This window comes from Oncorhynchus nerka, linkage group LG7, assembly GCF_034236695.1.
Source record: "Oncorhynchus nerka isolate Pitt River linkage group LG7, Oner_Uvic_2.0, whole genome shotgun sequence".
NCBI classification, from domain to species: Eukaryota; Metazoa; Chordata; class Actinopteri; order Salmoniformes; family Salmonidae; genus Oncorhynchus; species Oncorhynchus nerka.
In genome coordinates, this window is record NC_088402.1 from 46,286,914 (window position 1) to 46,313,568 (window position 26,655).

General features: G+C 40.7%; 1 protein-coding gene across 2 annotated transcripts in view; it reads left to right on the top strand.

The window, feature by feature from the left end:
* LOC115131800 (histone-lysine N-methyltransferase 2B-like) overlaps positions 1–13,109 on the top strand; it is an 83,174-nt gene extending 70,065 nt beyond the window's left edge. For both annotated transcript variants that reach the window (XM_029663803.2, XM_029663804.2), the window contains 7 exons: positions 7,602–7,759; positions 7,922–8,053; positions 9,249–9,501; positions 9,721–9,834; positions 9,944–10,027; positions 10,157–10,286; positions 10,643–13,109. In XM_029663803.2, coding sequence (XP_029519663.2) covers positions 7,602–7,759; positions 7,922–8,053; positions 9,249–9,501; positions 9,721–9,834; positions 9,944–10,027; positions 10,157–10,286; positions 10,643–10,918 — 1,147 coding nt within the window. In that variant the 3' untranslated portion in view covers positions 10,919–13,109. The remainder of the gene's footprint in view (positions 1–7,601; positions 7,760–7,921; positions 8,054–9,248; positions 9,502–9,720; positions 9,835–9,943; positions 10,028–10,156; positions 10,287–10,642) is intronic.
* Positions 13,110–26,655: the final 13,546 nt, after the last annotated feature.

The following is a 26,655-nucleotide window of genomic DNA, read 5'->3' on the forward strand; positions in this document are numbered from 1 at the left end:
TAAAGGGATAAAGAATATGTACATAAAGATATATGAATGAGTGATGGTACATAACGGCATAGGCACGATGCAGTAGATGGTATCGAGTACAGTATGTACATATGAGATGAATAATGTAGGGTCTGTAAACAAAGTGGCTAGTGATACATGTATTACATAAAGATGCAGTGGATGATATAGAGTACAGTATATACATATACATATGAGATGAGTAATGTAGGGTATGTTAACATTATATTAACAGGCATTGTTTAAAGTGGCTAGTGATACATTTTTTTACATCAATTTCCATTATTAAAGTGGCTGGAGTTGAGTCAGTATGTTGGTAGCAGACACTCAATGTTAGTGGTGGCTGTTTAACAGTCTAATGGCCTTGAGACTGAAAAACAGCTTCTGTCTCTCGGTCCCTGCTTTGATGCACCTGTACTGACCTCGCCTTCTGGATGATAGCAGGGTGAACAGGCAGTGGCTCGGGTGGTTGTTGTCCTTGATGATCTTTATGGCCTTCCTGTGACATCGGGTGGTGTAGGTGTCCTGGAGGGCAGGTAGTTTGCCCCCGGTGATGCGTTGTGCAGACCTCACTACCCTCTGGAGAGCCTTAAGGTTGTGGGCGGAGCAGTTGCCGTACCAGGCGGTGATACAGCCCGACAGGATGCTCTCGATTGTGCATCTGTAGAAGTTTGTGAGTGCTTTTGGTGACAAGCCACATTTCTTCAGCCTCCTTCTCAGCGCCTTCTTCACAACGCTGTTTGTGTGGGTGGACCAATTCAGTTAGTCTGTGATGTGTACGCCGAGGAACTTAAAACTTACTACCCTTTCCACTACTGTCCCGTCGATGCGGATAGGGGGGTGCTCCCTCTGCTGTTTCCTGAAGTCCACAATCATCTCGTTTTGTTGACGTTGAGTGTGAGGTTATTTTCCTGACACCACACTCCCTGTAGGCTGTCTCGTCGTTGTTGGTAATCAAGCCTACCACTAGTGTCGCCCGCAAACTTGATGATTGAGTTGGAAGCTGTTACAGGAATTATATTCCTCTGTTTTAATACCCAATTAAAATTAAACACTGTCAATTCATAAGCATTTGTATGACTCTTATTTGTATAAAATGGACAGAGACCAGTCTTAAAAGTCAACCAGCAGAGTTTATTCTCGAGAGTACTGCCCATTATACATTTTACCACAGGTTATAAACTGAAAATGACGTCATTAGTTTTAGTACTAGCCCATCTCATCTCCTCTCCAGTACAATGGCTGTATGGTTCTCAAGCTTTCTCACCGGTGTCTCTCCCTATTAAGATAATTTATGAACAGAGCCACGGTCTGCCTGTGTAGATAAGCATTCTAGCCAGTCTGGCTATAAGTTCATTCATTTCTACCAAGGAACAGACAGTCATTGTTCTAATTCTTGATTATATTTACACATTATATTCATACATATACAGTAATATAATAGTATTCTGATTAGTCAGTCCTGATTGAAATGTATACATAATTAGTCATTATTGATAAAAAAAATTCCCTTAACAGAGACGTGCATGGCCACGCAGTCGTGGGTGAACAGGAAGTACAGGAGAGGGCTGAGCACGCACCCTTGTGGGGCCCCAGTGTTGAGGATCAGCGGGGTGGAGATGTTGTTACCTACCCTCACCACCTGGGGGCGGCCCATCAGGAAGTCCAGGACCCAGTTGCACAGGGCGGGGTCGAGACCCAGGGTCTCCCACTTCATGATGACGGAAGTGTTACGGGGCGGTAGTCGTTTAGCTCAGTTACCTTAGCTTTTTAGGGAACAGGAACAATGGTGGCCCTCTTACAGCAGATTGGGATAAGGATTGATTGAATATGTCCGTAAACACACCAGCCAGCTGGTCTGCGCATGCTCTGAGGACGCGGCTGGGGATGCCGTCTGGGCCTGCAGCCTTGCGAGGGTTAACAAGTTTACATTTTTTACTCAAATGGTGATGATCAGTGACCATTCAATAGCTTAGTTTGTGTTTTCATATGCCTATAAGGGCAAATATGGCAATTAAAACCCCTTAATTGGGCTAAGTAATTTCAACAGCCTAAAAAGCCAGGAGTCATAATTGAATGATGCATGTTTATAATGCAAACCAAATACACTTTGTGCAAACTCCTATTCATACACTTGGACAACATGAACAGTTGTCCATTTTGAGCGCGTCTCATCCCTGCGACCCTGTGTTTTACTGGCTTCTTGCAGTTTGGTCTATACATCCACTAAAACATTGCACCAGCCAAGCGCCTGGATGTGTTTTTGACTTAACAATTGTGCATGTGACTCATCGGAGGCAGAAAGGCATGCAAATGTAGTGTGCATAGTTTCGAAGAGGCTTCAGTGTTAACAGGTGCAATGAAGCACTCTCATCCCAGAGCTAGGCAGGAATTATTTCTGGCTCAGCTCCTTGATCTATAGCCTTTCTATACTCCAGGGGAGTTCGTTACCATCCTAGCATGGTAATCAGCTAATATGCAGGTGACCGTACTGTCATCGCAACAAAGCGAATAGCGGTCAGTTTTTGTTATGAACATAGAACCAGAGCCTCTTTAAACCATCAATCTGTGCATGGTTGGCTAAGTCACTATACAGCTATAGCGAGCAAGATGCCTTGCAGCGCAGTCGCACACACACAGCAGCGGCATGCTTCTGAAATTCTGGGAAATGGTTGCAGAGACAGAATGCCGATTCTGAGGACTATTTTATTTGACTAGGCAAGTCAGTTAAGAACAAATTCTTATTTTGAATGACGGCCTAGGAACTGTGGGTTAACTGCCTTGTTCAGGGGCAGAACGACAGATATGTAACTAGTCAGCTCGGGGATTTGATCTTGCAACCCTTTGGTTACTAGTCCAACACTAACCACTAGGCTACGCTGCCCCAACATGATTGAGGGAACAAATTCAAGCAATGGATTAATACAATTGAGTGATCTACTTTTTATATTGAGGGAACTAATGAAAAAACTGATTAGCCTGGCTGTTTTTTTCTCTCCACCATAACCCATAAGGGGCTCCATACATACAGTGCATTCCGGAAAGTATTCAGACCCCTTTTTTTCCCACATTTTGTTACGTTACAGCCTTATACTAAAATGGATTAAATAAAAATGTTTCATCAATCTACACACTACCCCATAATGACAAAGCAAAAGTTTTTTTTTGTTGTAACAAATGTATTAAAAATAAAAATAAACTGATACCTTATTTACAAGTAAGTATTCAGACACTTTGCTATGACATTGGAAATTGAGCTCAGGTGCATCCTTTTTCCATGGATCATCCTTAACTTCTACAGGAGTTAAGGATTGTAGTTTCATACCCAAGAAGACTCAAGGCTGTAATCGCTGCCAAAGGTGCTTCAACAAAGTACTGAATAAATGGTCTGAATTCTTATGTAAATGTGATATTTATTTGTAAGAACTTTGCGAAAATATCTATAAGCCTGTTTTTGCTTTGTCGTTAGAGGGTATTGTGTGTCGATTGCTGAGATTTGTATTTATTTAATCAATTTTAGAATAAGGCTGTAAAGTAACAAAATGTGTAAAATGTCAAGGGGTCTGAATACTTTCCGAATGCACTGTGGGGTTTTTATTTTATTTTAATTAATTCCTTTTGACTTCAGTCAGTCCTCCTTCACATTTTCTTTTTTGGAATGACTTAACCCAGATGAACACCCCTTTCCTACATAAGAGACGCATGTGGTAGCTTCCTTTTGATTGATGAGGATTTTCATAGGGAAAATGGACAGGCCCTTAATGCACATTTTGTGGGACTAAAGGTCAAATGGTAATACAGTGCTAATTTGTCCGCTTCACGTCAAAGTACATAAACCTACGGTGTAAGGAAAAATACAACCAGACATTTATCTATCATTGTTTATCATACAACATCCATTTCATGATGCTAAAACGTGTTTAAATTATTTTTTAAATGTAGTTATAGATCCAGTTGAGGCGTGTTAAGGTGAGTATCGGAGCTCTGTGATTTCTGTGACTTTCTGTACTCACACACACACAGCCAAGATGGAGTGGCACAGCGTGGCGCTTAGACGCACAGAGCCTGTAATAGTTACTGGCGTTCCAACCATCTTAGAACCGTCAGACCTAAAGCTCTGCAACTTTATAAACCTGTTCTAGAGCTTAAGTCGGTAGTGCATGGTGAGTTGTGGCTCTAGAAGGTTCTCAGGCCGAGAAACAGCCTTGTCCATTTGCAATATTTTCAATTAATTTAACATTGCGAAAATGACAACATTTAAAAAGTCCCAGAATCACAAGATTAGGTACAGAGAAACTGCCTCGGCCCATAGAGACAGACCCTACAGGTTTCTGTCTGATAGCTCTTTCAGGGACACCGTAGCAACGCCAGGGGAAAAAAGTGCATTTTCAGCACTAATTAAGGTCACTGTTCAGACTCAATATCGGGTGGATAAGCCAGAGTTAATATAGCTGCGCTCGCCTGTTCATGTAGTTTGACACATCCAAGTTTCTCCCTAAGGATAACATGGGTTTACAGGTTATTCTCTAACTCTGCTTCTGTGCAGGCAATTTTCTAAATTTCTATGCCACATGTGCAGTGTCACCTGTACCTCTACAGATATCAACATGAAAAGATTGAAAAGTCCCCTTCATATCCTAAAGGGGAAGTATGCATTTTATTAACAAATGAGCAGGCTGAAACCATCACAGAAAGGGAAACTTATGGCATCACCATCGTTGAACTGTGTCGAGTTCAACGAGGTGTTCACTCGGTCTGACCTCAGTGACCGTGCAAAAAAAGTATGCCCAAATTGAAGCCTGACCTAAATTTGAGGTGCTTTTGGGTTACAGCGGCAGAACCGTTGAGGCTGAAAGTGCAATTCAACCACAGGAATGTTCCTATGGTCCTCCCAATCTGTGAAGCCTAACCTTGACCATGTGGAATTAACCCTTAACAGTGAAAACAGAGTATTTCTTCCAACAGTTGATCTGATATCTCTTCCCATAGCAATACATTGCCTGCTGCCCTAACTTCAACCTGATGCCCATGTGGATTATGGTTGCCATAGCAAACTGTCTTCAATGGCAACCCATCAGGCCACTCTAAGGATTACCTGTATTGATTTTGATTTCACTCCCTGCAGTTAGTGAAAAACACTGCATACGGCCCTCTGTAAATCAGTCGGTTCTTAACTTCTTGACGCTACCCATCCCTTAAGCGGGATAATTATCATCAGCAACCGCTGAATAGCATAGCGCCCCAGTCAAATAATATTACAAAAAATATTCATATTCATGAAATCACAAGTGCAATATTGCAAAACACAGTTTAGCCTTTTGTTAATCCACCTGTCGTCTCAGATTTTGAAATTATGCTTTACAGCGAAAGCAATCCAAGCGATTGTAAGTTTATCGATCGCATGACAAAACATTAAGTACAATTAGCATCAGGTAGCTTGGTCACGAAAATCAGAAAAGCAATCAAATTAATCATTTACCTTTGATCCTCGGATGTTTTCACTCACGAGACTCCCAGTTACACAACAAATGTTCCTTTTGTTCCTTAAAGATTATTTTTATATCCATATATTGTTTGTCGCGTTCAGAAATACACAGGAAAGAGCGGTCACGACAACGCAGACGAAAATTCCAAATAATATCCATAATGTCCACAGAAACATGTCAAACGTTTTTTATAATCCTCAGGTTGTTTTTAAAATATATATTCGATAATATATCAACCGGGAGTGTAGGTTTTTCAATAGGACAGAGAGAAACAATGGCCGCTTTACTCTGTTGCGCAAAACTCACTCTGAGAGAGCCCCCACCTTATCCACTTAAGCTATGTGATCTTTCTCACTCATTTTTCAAAATAAAAGCCTGAAACTATGTCTAAAGACTGACACCTTATGGAAGCCATATAAAAAGGAATCTGGTTGATATCCCTTTAAATGGAGGATAGGCATGCATAGGAACAGAGGGGTTTCAAAATAAGAGGCACTTCCTGATTGGATTTTCCTCAGGTTTTCGCCTGCAATATCAGTTCTGTTATACTCACAGACAATATTTTTACAGTTTTGGAAACTTTAGAGTGTTTTCTATCATAATCTGACAATTATATGCATATTCTAGTTTCTGGGGCTGACAAATAGGCAGTTTCGAATGGTTGTTTTTTTTAGCCAAAAATGAAAATACTGCCCCCTACACGCAAAAGGTTAATGTAAATATTCTGTATACGGGTGTCACAATGAGGATATGTTTACTCTCAGCTTCCTGTGACAACCGGAAGTGCCTTACATGTGGGTCATAGGGGCAGTGTCTATTTCCAATAAGTTTAAACAGTGATTTACCATTACCAAATGGACAGGCTGAAATCAACACCAACGAGCGATGGAGAGGAACCACTATCACTGCTAGGCCACCCGAGTTCAACGAGCCAGTCATTTGGGCATTTCAACAATATATTAGAGCATATCTAATTTGTGATGGTAAATGCCCATTTGTAATGTATTGCTAATGGACAGTGTACATTTCCAATACATTTAATTAGGGATTTACCATCACCAAATAGACAGGATGACATCAACACCAACGAGCGATGGAGAGGAACCACTATCACTGCTAGGCCATCCCGAGTTCAGCGAACCAGACAATTGGGCATTTCAGCAATATTAGAGCATGTTCAATTCATGATGGTAAATTCCCATTTTAATGTATTGCTAATGGACAGCATCCAATGCATATAATACATTGCCAGTCTTAACATGTTATACTGCAGTTGAACAGTGTCCATTGCCAATATATTGCTATTGAATAGTGTCCATTACACATGCTATATTGTCAGTGTGAACATGCTCTTCTGCAAGTTGACAGTGTCCATTGTCAATGTATATCCATAAGGATGTTGAATCAACACCAACGAGAAATTCTGACTTCCTATGATCAAACATGACAAATATACCTTCTAGGTTGATTCAAGGCTTAACATAGTGATATATCATTTGGTCAATATATAGGCCATCTCGACATTATATATGCCATTTGTACACGGTTGACTGACTTTTGGGTTCGGAAGCCAACTTCCTATGATCATATATGGCAAATGGACATAACATCTTGATTTAGTACTTTCAATACCTATATATGCCATTTGGACATGGTTTTGTGACTTTTGGGTTCAGAACCCGACTTCCTATGATCATATATGGCAAATGGACAAAACATAGGCCATATGACAACTTGCATGAAATAGGAAAAATCTATGTCCATATTGTTCCTATATATTTTTGACCAAAATTGAAACACTTTTTACAGGGTTTTAAAATTTTGAAGATTTCACTCTTGAGACCTGACTTTCAGGTGGCACTAAACCACCTTTTGGATTTTTGGTTTATAACACTCGGCATTTGACATGTTCCACTTGCAATATATTTTTGACCAACAGCTGCCCAATTGAGTGGTATTTGCAATTGTGTATATGGTTGGCCCAATGCCAATAAGATCCCATTCATTTTTGTCCTTTTCATGGGGGTCTTCCCTTAGAATCCTTCAGTAGAATAGGGATATCTAAACTCTTAATATAACACCATGTCTGTGTGTCCTGTCTTATAGACCACCTCCCATACCTCAGATGCCATGTCAGCCCAACCGCACTCTACGTCCACCCAGCAGCAGCAGCTCCACTCAGAGTACCAGTAACATCCATGGGAAAACCCACGTCTGGGTCAGTGCCCGCCATGGAGATCTCTCTGACTGGGGCCCCTACTCAGGTGGGCAACATTGTATACATGCAGCATTGAGCGGTTTTACTCTTAAAACAAACCAAAAACACCCAAAACCAATATTTGAAATTTATTCTGAATGTTAATAAATATTTCTCATTTATGATAAAAATGTAACCTTCCTGTCTTAACACACTTCAAACCTCTCAGGTTTCAGCTCTGACGAGGACACGTCGCCACCTAAACAGGACAGGACCAGGTTTGTCCACGGGAACCAGCCCCACCTGCGCTTTGAGATCACCAGTGACGACGGCTTCCATGTACAGGCAGACAGCATAGAGGGTAAGAATCTCAGCCCAACTACAGAAACAGTAGCTGTTTAGTTTAAGCCTTACAGTGCCTTGCAAAAGTAATTATTTTGCATTACAACCTGTAATTTAAATGGATTTTTATTTGGATTTCATGTAATGGACATAAGCAAAATAGTCCAAATTGGTCAAATGAAAATAAAAAATTTACGGAAAAGTGGTGCGTGCATATGTATTCACTCCATTTGCTATGAAGCCCTTAAATAAGATCTGGTGCAAAAAAATATCCAAAACTTTGAACATCCCACGGAACACCATTAAATCGTTATAAAAAAATAGAAGAATATGGCACCACAACAAACCTGCCAAGAGAGGGCCGCCCACCAAAACTCATGGGCCGGGCAGGAAGGGCATTAATCAGAGAGGCAACAAGAGACCAAAGTTGACCCTGAAGGAGCTGCAAAGCTCCACAGCGGAGATTGGAGTATCTGTCCATTGGACCACTTTAAGCCATACACTCCACAGAGCTGGGCTTTACGGAAGAGTGGCCAGAAAAAGGCCATTGCTTAAATAAAAAAATAAGCAAACACGTTTGGTGTTCCGCAAAAGGCATGTGGAAGACTCCCGAAACATATGGAAGAAGGTACTCTGGTCAGATGAGACTCAAATTGAGATTTTTGACCATCAAGGAAAATGCTATGTCTGGCGCAAACCCAACACCTCTCATAACCCTGATGAAGCATGGTGGTGGCAGCATCATGCTGTGGGGATGTTTTTCATTGGCAGGGACTGGGAAACTGGTCAGGTTTTAAGAAATGATGGATGGCGCAAAATACAAGGAAATTCTTGAGGGAAACCTGTTTGTCTTCCAGAGATTTGAGACTTGCAGCTGTAATTGCTACAAAAGGTGGCTCTACATAATATTGTTGCATCTTCAAAGTGGTAGGCATGTTGTGTAAATCAAATGATGCAAACCCCCCAAAAATACATTTTAATTCCAGGTTGTAAGGCAACAAAATAGGAAAAATGCCAAGGGGGTTAAATACTTTCGCAAGCCACTGTAGCTATTCCTATTTGTATGCAAAAACATTTTCTATGCAGAATCTATTGAACTGGCTTTTAAGTCCAGGACTAGGCTTAATGTGTGTCCAGTAAAACTGACCCTATGTAGTATAGCATTTTATTTTTTTATTCATATCCACCTTTTTTCTCTACTCTCGCTCCCTCAGTGGCGTGGCGAGCGGTGATCGACGGCGTCCTGGAGGCCCGAGCAGGGTTCCATCTGAAGGCGTTACCCCTGGGCGGGGTGATCGGGGCGCGGGTTCTGGGCCTGCTCCACGACGCTGTCATCTTCCTACTGGAGCAGCTGCAGGGTGCCGCCAGCTGTAAACAATACCGCTTCCGCTTCCACCACTCCGACACCCCTGACGACGAGCTGCCCATCAACCCCAGCGGTTGCGCCCGCGCTGAGGTCTACACGAGGTAAGAACCAAGCACTGATGTTAAAATAGGCATTTTGATTTCTGGGCCATCTTCCATAACTTTATCTCTTATTGGAATGTAGAGGTGATTCTCATTTTTAAGCTTATGTAATTCAATCTGAATTTCTATTTTGTCACCTGAATTCTATATCCCCTACATTTAGAACATTACATTACTGTAGTTATGACTAACTCCCTCTCTGCCTCTGTCCCCTCACAGGAAGTCAACCTTCGACATGTTCAACTTCTTGGCGTCTCAACACAGACAGCTGCCTGACATCATGTCGACGCCATGTGAGGAGGAGGACGATGACGTCCTACTGAAATCCACCAGGTTAGACAACTCCACAATTACCATTGAGTTCATGCTGTAATTTAATTGTATTTGTTTTTTTCTGAGAGAAGTTCTAACCTACAGTATTCTCCATGTTCCCATCTTATAGACGAGCCACCAGCACAGAGCTTCCCATGGCCATGCGCTTCAGACACCTGGAGAAGACCTCCAAGGAAGCAGTGGGGGTTTACAGGTCACTAAGAAACTATATTTTTAAATGTTCTAATATTATTATGATTACTTTGTTTTTTTGGAGGGAAAAAATACTTCATACTTCTTTTCTCTTTCACTGTTTAAAAAATATATATTTTCCTTATCCTAGGTCTGAAATTCACGGACGTGGTCTGTTCTGCAAGAGAAACATTGAGGCAGGGGAGATGGTGATCGAGTACGCAGGCAATGTCATCCGTGCGGTTCTCACAGACAAGAGAGAGAAATACTATGACAGCAAGGTTGGTCAACAAAATCACCGGAGTTAATAAAAATGTCTTAAAGCAGTTTACAGAAACTGGTTGTCGTGCGGATGTTTAGGTTGAATACAAAGGAAAATACAGCAATGTATTTCATTTCAGAAAATACAGCTATGCAAAAAATACAGCTGTGCATCTCATTTCATTCAATAACTAAATATATTTTAACATTTGCGATGATACATTTTAATCTGAGCACTTGCATTCATGATGTGTGGATTTTAGTGTCTTGGTTGTGTATTTATTGACATACACATTTATTGTGTATGTCCCCTTTGGCGGATTAATAAAGTACTATCTCATCTTTGTCTTCTAAAACCCTCTCATCTCCTTGTCAGGGCATCGGCTGTTACATGTTCCGCATTGATGACTTTGATGTGGTTGACGCCACCATGCACGGCAATGCCGCCCGTTTCATCAACCACTCATGCGAGCCCAACTGCTACTCGCGTGTCATCCTCGTCGACAGCCACAAGCACATAGTCATCTTCGCCCTGCGTAAGATCTACCGCGGCGAGGAGCTCACCTACGACTACAAGTTCCCCATCGAGGACGACAGCAGCAAGCTGCACTGCAACTGTGCCGCCAGGCGCTGCCGCCGCTTCCTCAACTAAGAAGACCAACCTAGCAAACAGACACCATGTTGGAGTACTTGAATTCTTCAAGGGAGACTGGGAGACACAATGACGTGGTCATAAGGGTGGCGTTACCGATAAGTACTGACGAATCGGACCCTCCGATTCGGAACCCTCCGTAGATAGTTTTAAATTTAAAGACTGACTGATATGACACTTTTTTATTTAAATACAGACTGGTGGACATATCCCGGAGTAGGTTTTCCTAAATTCGATGGTGTGCCGCTACAGGCATCTATTCTAGGCCTGCAAAGAAACCCAGTTGATTCAGACCTCAGTACTTTAGGCCACTGGTGACATTACAGCATCTCATGGGCCACTCGCTTGGTTTGTCTACGTTCTTGAATCAGTTGCCAATGGCCTCTGCTGAAAATGAAGGTCAATATTCCACAGTTGTGGTGCTTATCACTTAATCAACCCCATCTCTGGTCTATGTACTTCATTTCAGTTTGTCATCATTCAGATTACTCTGTTTTAAGAGGCATTCCATGTTATTGTACTGTAACTATGACAGTACAAGGCTACACTCGAGTTGAGGAGAAAACGATTTTAGCACCTTATTTTCAATGGCCATAAGCGTGAGCATTGCTGTACTTAAAATAAAAAAAGCCTGTTTTGTTTTTTTACTTTGACCCTAGCCACCTCCAGTATACATTTTAGAGCAGCTATATTTTAATTGCCCATGTCGATATTATGGAGACCATTATAACAGAATGTGTCCCAAATGACACCCTGTTCCATACATAGTGCACTACTTTAGAACAGGGCCAATAGGGAATGGGGTGACATTTAGGACATGGCCAGAGACTCTTATGAGCAGGTTCAGGTTGTTGTTCCTTTTGTTGTACTTATATGAAGGTGCTGTTGAACTACCCTAAAGGATACTTTCACTTATTGTTTTAATAAAGGTAGACTCAGCGAAGTGACGTTGCTACGATCACCACTGCAGATATTGAGATGCAAGACTTCGATTTCACAGTCACACACACAGTATGTGCGTACGGGTTAGATTCACGCTGTTACAGCGTGGTAGCCAGGGCACAAAAACAGCGGAGACGTTGAGCCTCACGCCTCAACGCTCTTAGTTGGAAATTGACCCACTATGCTGTTTACTTTCTGCAACTCCGTCATATCGCTGAGTCTACCTTTTAAACTGGTTCTCCACTAATTTCTCCCCTGTACTTAAAATTAGAATTTAATTTCTGTGAAAACATATCTTGTTGCACCCCTCTAGAAAGAAATAATGAAAGATGTTTTTAGTCTGCCAGGTATACGATTTTCCCACTATTGTTTTTGTGCCGTTTTGTTCTTGATTATCCAGACTTTAATACTGGGGAATGTAATCTGGTTTGAGGTGATAAAAACTGCTTTGATAAGTCAACTATCATTTTACAACCCAATTTGTATATGTATTCATGTATATTCACATACATGTATAATCAAAATGCTAATGAGAACAAATGTGATGTCAAATATTAACCTGGTTTATATTCGGTAGTGAACACCCACTAATTTTTAAACGGGCATGAAGCTTACAGTACAATACCTGGTCGTAGCCTATGCTCAAATTGTCGTCCTTTATCTTTCTGTGTGTTCCTCTTCTACTTACCTAACAGTGACCAATCCTCTCCCCTGTCTCTCACAGGTATATTACCTCAGTGGCTCACCATGACATAAACAAGAGAAGATAATGTTTGGGCTCTCTTACAATAACTACTTCAGCCAGTGCTTGAGGTATTGGAACTCTTTTTCTGTTTGTTCTGGCCCAAGTCAAGCACTGACTGTAGTAAACCACGTAGAATGCATGGCCAATAGAGCGTTTCATTCTAAGTGGTATGCTAGTATGGATATTGTAACTTGCTCTTGGTTTCCAACTCATGCTGTGCAACCCCATTTTAGGGCACTGAGCTGGCAGTGCATGCAACAAAGGACACAATCTACATGTTTTGGGTTTGGAAGGGTCTCTGCCCCAGAGTACTGAATAAATGCAGTGTGTTGCCGTAGGACTGTTTATTTCACTGCGTATTGAATGAACATTGTTCTGTGACCTTGACACAAAGCAAACTTTGTCTGTACATAGTTGTATAAAAAAATTCTAAACCTGTTTATTTTTTTCTAAGCACATTTTTTATTTATGATATACTTGGCTTAATAAAGATGTTGAAATGTTGGTTTTTGATTGATTCAATATCATGTATGTATGTATGTGTGTGTGTATATGTGTGTGTGTATGTGTGTATATATATACTCACACGTATACAGTGGGGCAAACAATTATTTAGTCAGCCACCAATTGTGCAAGTTCTCCTACTTAAAAAGATGAGGCCTGTAATTTTCATCATAGGTACACTTCAACTATGACAGACAAAATGAGAAGAAGAAAATCCAGAAAATCACATTAGGATTTTTAATGAATTTATTTGCAAATTATGGTGGAAAATAACAAAGGTTTATCTCAATACTTTGTTATATACCCTTTGTTGGCAATGACAGAGATCAAACATTTTCTGTAAGTCTTCAAAGTCAATCACACTTCTGTGAAATCAAACTGTCCACTTGGGAAGCAACACTGATTGGCAGTAAATGTCACATGCTGTTGTGCAAATGGAATAGACAACAGGTGGAAATTATAAGCAATTAGCAAGACACCCCCAATAAAGGAGTGGTTCTCTGCAGGTGGTGACCACGTCTCAGTTCCTATGCTTCCTGGCTGATGTTTTGGCCACTTTTGAATGCTGGCGGTGCTTTTACTCTAGTGGTAGCATGAGACGGAGTCTACAACCCACACAAGTGGCTCAGGTAGTGCAGCTCATCCAGGATGGAACATCAATGCGAGCTGTGGCAAGAAGGTTTGCTGTGTCTGTCAGCGTAGTGTCCAGAGCATGGAAGCGCTGTTGTAGGCATAAATTAGTTCTATCTAGACTTGCGCTGGCAAACAAATCCATTACATTTCTGGTTTCCCTGACTTCTGTGTCTTTTATACTGTGTTATGCTTATTTGTGTAGGACTCCTCACAGGCTGTATGTTGTACTTTTTTGATTGTTGGTGAGATGAAACTGCCAAAAATCTGAGCGATATGATAGTACGTCAGAATTGCAACACGACTTGTTCAAGCCTAAAATATTAGTCTGTAATCGTAACATGTGTTTGTATGTTCACAGATGACATCTCATGTTTCTTACGATCTTAATGATACAGTATGTTCAACCTTTTGGCAGCTATTTGGCTCCAAAAAAAGCCAAATTTTACAGTGGGTCCAACATGGTTCTCTGTAGCCTAGTCATGCTACTACAATTGAAGTCGGAAGTTTACATACATTTAGGTTGGAGTCATTAAAACTTGTTTTTCAACCACTCCACACATTTCTTGTTAACAAGTTATAGTTTTGGCAAGTCGGTTAGGACATCTACTTTGTGCATGACACAAGTAATTTTTCCATCAATTGTTTACAGACAGATTATTTCACTTAATTCACTGTATCACAATTCCAGTGGGTCAGAAGTTCACATACTAAGTTGACTGTGCCTTTAAACAGCTTGGAAAATTCCAGAAAATGATGTCATGGCTTTAGACGCTTATGATAGGCTAATTGACATAATTTGAGTCAATTGGAGGTGTGCCTGTGGAATTATTTCGAGGCCTACCTTCAAACTCAGTACCTCTTTGCTTGACGCCAAACAATAATACGCAAGTATAAACACCATGGGACCACGCAGCTGTCATACCGCTCAGGAAGGAGACGCGTACTTTGGTGCAAAAAGTGCAAATCAATCACAGAACAACAGCAAAGGACCTTGTGAAGATGCTGGATGAAACAGATACAAAAGTATCTATATCCACAGTAAAACAAGTCTTATATCGACATAACCTGAAAGGCCACTCAGCAAGGAAGAATCCACTGCTCCAAAACTGCCATGGGGCGGCAAGGTAGCCTAGTGGTTAGAGTGTTAGACTAGTAACCGAAAGGTTGCAAGTTCATATCCCCGAGCTGACAAGGTACAAATCTGTCGTTTTGCCCCTAAACAGGCAGTTAACCCACTGTTCCTAGGCCGTCATTGAAAATAAGAATTTGTTCTTAACTGACTTGCCTAGTTAAATAAAGGTAAAAATAAAAAACCCAGACTACGCTTTCCAACTGCACATGGGGACAAAGATCATACTTTTTGGAGAAATGTCCTCTGGTCTGATGAAACAAAAGTAGAACTGTTTGGCCATAATGACCATTGTTATATTTGGAGGAAAAAGAGGGAGGCTAGCAAGCCGAAGAACACCATCCCAACTGTGAAGCACGGGGGTGGTAGCATCATATTGTGGGGGTGGATATATTGAAGCAACATCTCAAGACATCAGTCAGGAAGTTAAAGCTTGGTCGCAAATGGGTCTTCCAAATGGACAATGACCCCAAGCATACTTCCAAAGTTGTGGCAAAATTGCATAAGGACAACAAAGTCAGGGTATTGGAGTGGCCATCACAAAGCCCTGATCTCAAACATATAGAACATTTGTGGGCGGAACAGAAAAAGTGTGTGCGAGCAAGGAACCCTACAAACCAGACTCAGTTACACCAGCTCTCTCAGGAGGAATGGGCCAAAATTCACCCAACTTATTGTGTGTGGAAGGTTACCCGAAACATTTGACCCAAGTTAAACAATTTAAAGGCAATGCTAGCAAATATTAATTGAGTGTATGTAAACTTCTGACCCACTGGGAATGTGATTAAATAAATAAAAGCTGAAATAAATAATTATCTCTATATTATTCTGACATTTCAGATTCTTAAAATAAAGTGGTGATCCTAACTGACCTAAAACAGGGATTTTTTATTAGGATTAAATGTCAGGAATTGTGAAAATCTGAGTTTAAATGTATTTGGCTGTGTATGTAAACTTCCGACTTCAACTGTATATTTGAGGCAAGTGTAATGCAGTTAATTTTGTCTTTGACTTAACAAGTAAAATATCTTTGAATACTTAACAGGGGAACAACAACAAGTCCCAGACAGTTTGCAATAGAACATTCCAGAGGGGGCATCTTTTACAAGGCTATCTAAATTATTGGGATCATCTGGTTACCACAAGTCTTTGGAATTACATTGCTCATTGACAAAACAGACCATGTAATGCCTTTTCACATGAAGATCCACAGTGGGTCTATGTAAATTATGTGTAAGTCGCTCTGGATAAGAGCGTCTGCTAAATGACTTAAATGTAAATGTAAATGATTATATTGGAGACAGGTTTATAGCAGTGAATGTCATCAATGAATTTACTCTCATAGTATTTCTAAATAGTACCCATATGAGCCAGGGAAACTTTATGAAACTATCACTTTATGATAGAACATTCAGATTTGTCTGCCTGACTGTGGGGCTTTTTACTGGAATTATTAGGATTTTCTTGTGATCACAACAAAACCACATATTTTGCTCAAATAGATATGTAATTAAATTGTGTTTTCTTTGAAAAGATGGCCCTGGCTGAGAAGAGAATATTCCGTTTTCTGCCTGATTGTTATGCTGTTTACTGCAATTTTCTGGATTATTGTGACCAGAACAAAACTACTTATTTTACTCAACTAGAGATTGAAATAAATTGTGTTTCCTTAAAAAAAAAATGGTCCTGACTGACATGGACTGTTTCCTCACCTTATATTCTCCTTGTGGTTACCCATGGTTGTTGGTTATTTACCAGGTAACTAGAATATAAAAAATATTCAAGGAATGAAGCAATAGACTCCTTACTCAACTAGAGATTGAAATAAATGGTGTTTCTTTGAAAAGATGGGTCTGGCTGACATGAAAAATACATTAAGGGGAAAGGATCCAAAGACACACAGGCTGATTATCTTTCTGCACATCTCTGTATTTACAATGCTGGCTGCCATGGTTAACACAAATGCAGGACATTAAATGCTACCTGAATTGAAAAGTAACATAAGTAGGCCCACAGTATCACAGCGAGATCAAACAGATGTGTGTATATATGTGTTAGTCAGAATATCCAGTGTCCACAGAAACACTATTGGTTATTCAAAAACACCACACACAACTGCAATGCAACTAATTCATCTCATTGGTACATGAGTGTTCAGTCTGTTGAATATTTAATCAATGAAAATATGGATTTCTTGGCTGAATTAAGGTTTTATTAAAACTTCAAAATGGGACACACACACAATAAAGGGTGTTTATCAAATAAAGTAATTTGTTTGCTTAACTGGGGGAATGGGATGGAGAAATGGTTTACAATAGGTAGGGTGGGGCTCATGGCTACATATAGAGCCATGACTACATGGAACTCTATTCCACATCAAGCAACTTATGCAAGCAGTAAAATCACATTTTTTTTATTTTTTATTTAACCTTCATTTATTTAACTTTTATTTAATATACCCCTTGTGCCTTATTGCTTAATTATACAATGGATGATCTAATCCTGTACGCTGATTGGTTAAAACCGCATTCCAGCTGGTGTGTATTTCACACGTTACCACCGGCTAAAGCTATGGCGTTGCAATTCTTATTTACCAGTGGCGTGTATTTGTGGAGAGGGAAGCCAAAAATAATTTACCATTAAACATCCATTCAGTCAAGTGACATCAGGCGGCCTGCTGTTCTGTAGTTACGTCATGATGAGCCCAGCACCCACATCCTTCCAAGAGAGAGAGTGCCCATGATATCTAAGTGCCTGCTAGTCAAAAATTGTTGGGCTCTCTGTTCCCATGTATCTGACTTCCCTAATCTCAGGTACAAGCAAAGCAGAGAAATATAACACATCTCACCCTGCTCCAACAATAGCAGTGTGTACCACAATGTGCTCACCTGACTCCAAGAACATACCTTTGACTTTGGAGATTCCCCTGAGCCTGCAGAGTGGAAAATAGGGTTACTGTCAGACCCTATCCTTTTCAAACAGAGGCCAAGGCCTATCCACCCATCTGACTGTAAGGCTGTGACACTTCACCTAAAATAGCATCAAGCTGCAAATATAATTTATGAGTCTGAAAGCCCCTTCGCATCTCCATTGTGGTTGTGAAGAAGAAGAGTGGAGCAATTGGGCTGTGCATATACTACAATTCCCACCACAGACGAGAAGGCAAAGACGGTAGCAAAAGATTTTGTGGAACCACTTCATCCGTTATGGATTTCCAGAATGTTTGCATAGCGACCAAGGTCATGACTGAGTCCACCCTAATCAAAGAAATGTGCTCACTGCTTGGTATCAAAAAGACAAGGACAACTCCATATCATCCATGGAGAGTTTAAATCAGACCCTTCTTGAGATGTTGGGAACCCTTGAAGAGGAAGACAAGGTTAGGTGGAGGGATTTTGTGCAGCCCTTGGTTAATGCATATAATTGCACAAGAAATGACACGAAATGACATGACTCTCCATATCAATTTATGTTTGGGGGACAACCATGCCTGCAATTGAACCCTCACTTTATCTCAGTCTGGGTAATTGAAATATTTGTCACCCTGTTGGGAGAGGAAAATGCAGCAATTTCTTAGCAATGTCACAATTAGTCTGGATTCATTGTGTGAATGTAACATGTATATTTCTTCATTATGAACTTTGGTTGAACCCTGAAGGATGCAGCAAAGTGTCTTACTCAGAGTATGTCAAGAAGCTCAGAGAAAGCATTCAAGAGAGCTATACTCTTGCTATTGAGCGTAGTGCAAATATTGATCAACATAACAAACAGAGATTTGACAAAAAGGTTAGAGAATCTGTTTTGCAGACCGGAGATCGCGTTCTGGTATGGAACATCGGGATCCCGGGGAAGCATAAAATTGCAGACTGTTGGAGTGAGACTACTTACACTGTTGTGAAACAGATCAAGGACTCCCTGTCTACGTTGCGGTATTAGAGCACTCAGAAGTGCCTGAACGGGTGTTTCATCTAGACCTACTCCTACCTTGTGGCTTCTTGTCATCAAGTGACGAGGAGCTACATCAGCCAAACACCCAAACAAGGGCACTGCGTTCATCCACCTCTGGCCTGCTCGCCTCCCTACCACTGAGGAAGTACAGTTCCCGCTCAGCCCAGTCAAAACTGTTCGCTGCTCTGGCAGCGGAACAAACAAACTCCCTCACGACGCCAGGACAGCGGAGTCAATCACCACCTTCCGGAGACACCTGAAACCCCACCTCTTTAAGGAATACCTAGGATAGGTTAAAGTAATCCTTCTCACCTCCCCCCCCCTTAAAAGACCTAGATGCACTATTGTAAAGTGGCTGTTCCACTGGATGTCATAAGGTGAAAGCACCAATTTGTAAGTCGCTCTGGATAAGAGCGTCTGCTAAATGACTTAAATGTTAATGTTAAATCAGCGTAGGCCATCAAGGAAGCCAGACACCTCACAGCAAACTCCAGCTGCTGAAGTGAATAATAATACTGACCAGGCACAGATTCCTGAAGGTGATTATGAGGTTGAGTATTTATTTCCTCACTCTGGGTTCTTGGACAACACAGTAGTCATTGAAATTGAGAATGTTAGGACTTACAAAGCTGAATAACAGGAATCAAGATCAGAGGAAAGATCTTCAGGACTAGAGGAACAAGTGGAAGAGGAAGTTCAATCAGAAGAAGAGAGTGAGGAAACAGAATCTAGTCAGGAAGTTTCTACACTTAACCCCATAGCCCAAACGTTCCATCCTCAAGAGGCACAAATGGATGGAAACTTGGAAGGGAACGAAGTACAATATTTACCTGTGGATCCTAGTGTAGAAGTTGTAACAGAGAATATCCGAGATGAAACTATGGACACAAGCCAAAGTGCACAATCTGTGGAGGAAACCAAAAAGGATCCGGAACCTGAAGGAAAGGAAGAACAGGAGAATGAAGAGGGGCTTAGAGTTTCAGAAGGTGGTGAATCAGTCCAGGATTAGGAGATGGAATTGAGGAGATCCTCCATAAAGAGAATTAGCTCCTAGAAACTGACATTAGGAAATCCCCTAGTCTTAGTCATGCAGTCAATCTTAAGTGGTTTGGATCAAGTATTCTCCCAAGCCCTTGATTTTTACACTACTCCTTACATGAGTCAGCTCAGAGCTATGTCTTCAGAGAGCGTTTAAGGTATAGTCTTATCACGTGCAAGGATGCATGCTGATTCAGGAGGGGAGGATGTAACCCTGTTAATTTGATCACTGTCAGAGAAGGGTTAATTGTTGCCTTGTATGTTTTACCCAGTTCCAGTAGAGGGAGTTAATAGAGTTTGCAATAGAGAACTGCGTCAGAACTTTCTAGAGTGGAATAAAGGTGATTTTAGAAAAGCAGCTCAGAGAGAGAAAGTAAAGTTCGAAACAATCGAATTAACGAGCTAATGTTAGCTACATAGCGTTAAAAAAACAACAGAGTTCAGTTAATTATTGCTGTTTCTACAGAAGATGCCACAAATGACTACATTTTGGGTTGTTTATCCTGATTCTCTGGTTGTTTGAGAGTGCTCAGTGATCCGACCCACAGCGAGCCAATGAACGCTGCACTTGACGCATTTATGAAACTACTTATTCCAGTTACTAAAAAGCACACACCATTAAGAAAATGACTGTAAAAACTGTAAAAACTGTTATATTCCCTTGGATTGATGAGTAACTTAATAATTGTATGGTTCAGAGGGAGGAGACAAAAGGTATGGCAATTAAGTCTGGCAGCCCAACTGATTGGCAAACATACTGCAAATTAAGAAATCATGTGACTAAATAAAAAATAAACTGCTCTATGAAACAAAGATAAATTATATAAAGAATGATAGTACCTTAAATGAAATTTTGGGGAAAAAAATCCAACTCGGCTGCTTCATTTATTGAATCAGATTCATCATAAAGCCCACTGATATTGCAAACTACTTTAATGACTTTTTCATTGGCAAGATAAGCCAACTTAGGGATGACATGCCAGCAACAAATGCTGACACCACATCCAAGTATATCAGACCAAATTATGAAAGACAATAATTGTACTTTTTAATTCCGTAAAGCCAGTGTGGAAGAGGTGAAAAAATGATTGTTGTCTGGCAAACAATGACAAGCCACCAGGGTCTGACAATCTAGATGGAAAATTACTGAGGATAACAGCAGACGATATTGCCACTCCTATTTGCCACATCTTCAATTTAAGCCTACTAAAGAGCGTGTGCCCTCAGGTCTGGAGGGAAGCTAAAGTCATACCGCTACCCAAGAATAGTAAAGCCCCCTTTACTGGCTCAAATAGCCGACCAATCAGCCTGTTACTAACCCTAAGTAAACTTCTGGAAAAAATGGTGTTTGACCAGATACAATGCTATTTTGCAGTAAACAAATTGACAACAGAATTTCAGCATGATTATATGGAATGACACTCAACAAGCACAACACTTACACAAATGACTGATGATTAGCTGAGAGAAATTGATGATAAAATGTTTGTGTGGGCTGTCTTGTTAGACTTAAGTGCAGCTATGACATTATTGATCCTAGTCTGCTGCTGAAATAATGTATGTGTTATGGCTTTACACGCCCTGCTTTAAAGTGGATAAAGATTTACTTGTCTAACAGAACACAGAGGGTGTTCTTTAATGGAGGCCTATCAAATATAATCCAGTTAGAATCAGGAATTCCCCAGGGTAGCTGTTTAGACCCCTTGCTTTTTTCAATTTTTACTAACGACATGCCACTGACTTTGAGTAAAGCCAGAGTTTCTATATATGCAGATGACGCAACACTATACACGTCAGCTACTACAGCGATTGTAATGACTGCAACACTTAACAGTTAGTTTCAGAGTAGGTGGCAAGGAATAAGTTAGCCCTAAATATTTCTAAAACTAAAAGCACTGTATTTGGAACAAAACATTCACTAAACCCTAAACCTTAACTAAATCTTGTAATAAGTAATGTGGAAATTGAGCAAGTTGAGATGACGAAACTGCTTGGAGTAACACTAGATTGTAAACTGTCATGGTCAGAACATATTGATGAGGTAGTAGCTAAGATGGGGAGAAGTCTGTCTATAATAAAGCGATGCTCTGCCTTCTTAACAACACTATCAACAAGGCAGGTCCTACAGGCCCTAGTTTTGTCACACCTGGACTACTGTTCAGTCCTGTGGTCAGGTGCCACAAAAAAGGACTTAGGGAAATTGCAATTGGCTCAGAACAGGGCAGCACGGCTGGCCCTTGGATGTACACAGAGAGCTAATAATAATAATATGCATGTCAATCTCTCCTGGCTCAAAGTGGAGGAGATATTGACTTCCGTATGTATTATTTCATAGTTGTGAGGTCTTCACTATTATTCTACAATGTAGAAAATAGTACACATATAGAAACATCCTGGAATTAGTAGGTGTGTCCAAATTTTTGGCTGGTACTTGCTTAATTAATTAGATTAATATTCCATGGAAAACGCAAAACCGTCTGGGTAAATTCAGACAGTTTCGCTCTCGGAGCGCACACTGGACGTTCGGCCCGAGGCAGTAAAGCAATCTGAAATCAGAGTAGATAGCCAGAGCGAATTTACGAAAGCACCCGAATGTCAATTGTGAACGCACGCCAACTATACCATTTAGCAAAGCTAAGAATGACAGGAATAATCAAGTCAATAAACTTTGGGTAGTTAGATAGCCTATAGTTAATATACTGTCAAGTTTGATGTATAACTACTAACGTTGGGTAGATAGGTAACATACAGGTACATACTGCTGTACTGATATGCTATGTGCTTCGTAAGGACAGCGTAGCTAACAAATTGTCAGCCAATATAACGCTAAGGTCATTTATTTGAAAACGTCATCACTTTATTTCATTGACTAGCAAGCTACCGCGAGAACACGCTCTATCGACTCTGCGGCTTGAGCACGCTTTTGGTGCACTGTCGATAGCGCGCTGGACTTCGGGATAGAAGGTTGAGTGTTCGAAACCTGCTCCCTGCTTGTTTCGTTTGAAGTCGTGCACAATTATCAGTTTCTTATTTTGGTTTATATTGCCCATTCATTGTCAGTTAGAGACAGTAGTGCATAGGGACCCTTGGCCGTTAAGGTAAATCTGGTCTGTGGTAGGACGTTTTTTTCACACACATAGCTCGGCTATTAGACTATTCTTTAGTAAAGGTTGAATAGTCTACTGTTCAGCTATTAGCCCCCCTCCCCAACTTGCAACAAATGGATGCCTTTTTGACGAGAGAAAAACGTTTTTATTGTAAAGTCAAAAAATAATTGTTCTGAAAGCAAATACGAGGCATTAAATTAAAACAAAAATGTTTTGCAATCAAATATTTTGTAAGAGAGCGCAAAACTTCTTATTCACAAAAAAATATTTCGAGAACAAAACATGTATTTGAAAACAGAACTTAATTTCGCTATCAACCACCCTCCATTTTTTTGAGTGTCAGTTTGGCTACAACGAATACTGTTCATCCTTTCTTTCTCACACAAAGGAAGTCATAGCGGACACCCACGAATAAAGACTTGTTTGATGATGGTATCTCAGGTAAGCAGCACTGGGCGTTCTTCCGTCCAACTTTTACATAGCTAGTAGTTCGCTCCTACGATTGAGTGTCGGTTCTTAACATTGTACTATATTACATAGATACATACATACCGTAGAGTGATAAATAATGCAATTATTATTCCTATTATTATCATGCTAACCAAAAGCATTTAGCTACGAACGACTGTTCTCGCCATTTTCAGTTGAATTGATCTAACTTTCTTTCATGGCAACTGTCGGCCATGTCGTATTTGTTTCATAGTCGATATATAATCATATTTCTTGACAGTGTAACGGTTAGCTTTGTTTACAGAAGGATGAAAGAACATTCCTGTCTGTCAGGGAATGCTAATCTGATATGTGAGATGAAGAGTTAGACCAGAAAGTCAGCGCCATTAAGGCAAGGATGCCCGCATGCGGGCTTTAGAATGGTCAAAGGACGTCTCAGAGTAACGGGTCATCGTGTACAATGGAGAAGAGTTAGGGAGTCTTTGCAGCGTGTAGATGGTGCGGGTATCATTGCCAGAATGATCCAGCTGTTCCTGCTCCCCTGTCTCTCGTCCACATGGATATACATTGATAAAGTACTAAGCTGTATAATGTCTCCATCAAATCTAAGAAGTTATGTTAACATTTTTAATTCTTATTCCTAGACACATTTTCAATGATGTATGAAATTGGAGTTGTTCTTCATCAACTGGTAATACGTAAATAATGAAGCAGGTTAATCATTTCACTTTTATTTCCAATGCTTTTTTTCAAGATACAACAGGTAAGTATATTATTTTGTATACAAACTGCATATTTCCCATCACCTAATGAACAACCACAATACCAGTCTGGTGTTAAGCTTTCTGTGCTTTATTGACGTATCCTGAAAATGACATCTGCTTCTTTGGATTGAACGGTCATATCTCAGTTATTGTTTTCATATCTACAAAAAATAAGCTTTTGTCTTTACTTTCAGAGTGCGGGCTGATCAAGGGGTCGAAAATGTAGATATTGCATTGTCCGAGGAACAGGCCATGGAAGCTATATTGCTGGCAAAAGTGTCCATAACCAGAGGTAAACATTTTATTTCACCTTTATTTAACCAGGTAGTAGTTGAGAACAAGTTCTCATTTACAACTGCAACCTGGCCAAGATAAAGCAAAGCAGTGCGACACAAACAACAACACAGAGTTACACATGGAATAAAAAACATACAGTCAATAACAATAGAAAAAGTATATATACAGTGTGTGCAAATGAGGTAAGTTAAGGGAGGTAAGGCACTGTTCTGTGTTCTTTTTCTCTCTTCCTCTGTCTGTCTTGTTGTACATGGAACCTGTCTCACATGCACAGTTTTGGAGGAAGAAGGATACCTTGACCTGTCGAATTCTATCCACTTCTTCTGTGTGGGATATGTGTTCCTATCTCGTCTGCGGGCAGATCTGCAGCATTTCACAGTGAGTTGGAATAATCACCCTTTAAGTACAGAGGCGAACCTGACACCTCACCAGCTGTGGCATATCGGAATGCTCCAAACACCTGTGCACATTTTAGTTTTTGCCTTAGCACTACACAGCTGATTTAAATGATCAAGTCATCATCAAGCTTCAAGTGGTATTCATGTCTTTAGCCTCCTAGTGTGGACACCAGGTGAGACCACACACACTGCTATACCAGCAGAGGGCAGCCTTGTTCATTTTATGTCCACATGTTTCTTTCCCCAGCGACCATTCCTATACATGAAGTGTGGTGCAGTGGCCTCAGGGAGAAGATAGCCTACACCTACAGTAGATGGAGGATCAGCAAGTTTACCGACCACCTACAAAGGTACCCTATATAAACAAACTGACCTTAGATCAATGCTTTCAGGCAACTTAGCTGGTGTATTGACATTTTACATCACTAGATGAGAGATGGGGTTGCATCCAAAATGTCACCCTATTCCCCATAAATGATATGGTGTACTACTATTGATCAAATCTATAGTTAAAAGTAGTGCACTATAGGAATAGGGTGCCATTTGGGATGCAGTTAGGGAGTGAAAGGACTTGTGGTGCCAGATGTCGCTCAGACGCTGTGAGCCCACAAACATAAACATGAAATGGAAAAGCCTCATGCTTTGTCAGTATGGCATAAACTGGTTTGGATTTTCTAGGTCATAGAAAAGGTTTTGCAATAGGACAATGCACATTGTTAAATGGGTAGCACATCATGAAGTGCTACTAATTTAGTAAAAGTATGGTAACAAGTTATTCATAATACATTATTTTTCCCAGATACCCCTTCATTTCATTGTAATTATATTATTATTTCAGAGTAGTACACAATGCATGGTAAATATAATGCAGGAAAATTGCCCAAAAATAAAGGTTATTGTCACTGTCTGTGCTGTTAAGGGAACTCTTGAATGTGTGTTCATGTTCATAGTGTTCAGATATTGCAGCTTTTCATGAAAACGTCTTGAGGTCCCTGAAGTTTGCTGCTGTGTTTTTTAAATATTTTGATGTTTTCCTCCATCATAATAGGATCATGTTTCATCTTTGCCATTGCCTAAGACTTACGAGTGTACCAAACATGAAATAGCATTTGAAGACCGAAAGCATTAAGTAACAAATATGATAAGTCAGACACACACACACACACACACACACACACACACACACACACACACACACACACACACACACACACACACACACACACACACACACAGCCACCCTCAGCTCTGAATCAGACCTTCTAAGCATCTTCCCTTCCCCCTCTCTACATCTCTCTCCCCTTTTTGGTCCCCCTCTCCTTTTCCCTCCCTCCCTCCCTCTCACTCGCTCGCTTTTAGCCTGCAAGCACTATTTCAATCCTCTGTCTAGGAGAGAGCGAGACAGGCAGAGAGAGAGAGCAAGCGCGAGAAAGAGGGAAAGGGGAGGGTATGGCGGGATTTAGGGTTCAAGTGCATGTGTAGAAAATGGCCTGAATAAAACAGAGAGAGCAGAAAGTAAGCAAGGAAAATGGAAGGCAAAAAAGGCAGGACACAAAGCTGAAAGAAAATGTATTAACCCTGGAATGAGGGTAAAAATGCAAGTCCAAAAATCGAACACTGGGAGAGTGAGAAAGAAAATATTCCAGTAGCCCCCTCCCCTTCCCTCTCTCCCCACCGACACACTCCTCTTCCTCTATCCCTCCCTCCTGGATATTTAATGAACCCCCAGTCGTGCTAGCTTTCCCTTCTCTCCTCCCACCTTTTTACACATAGGCACACACA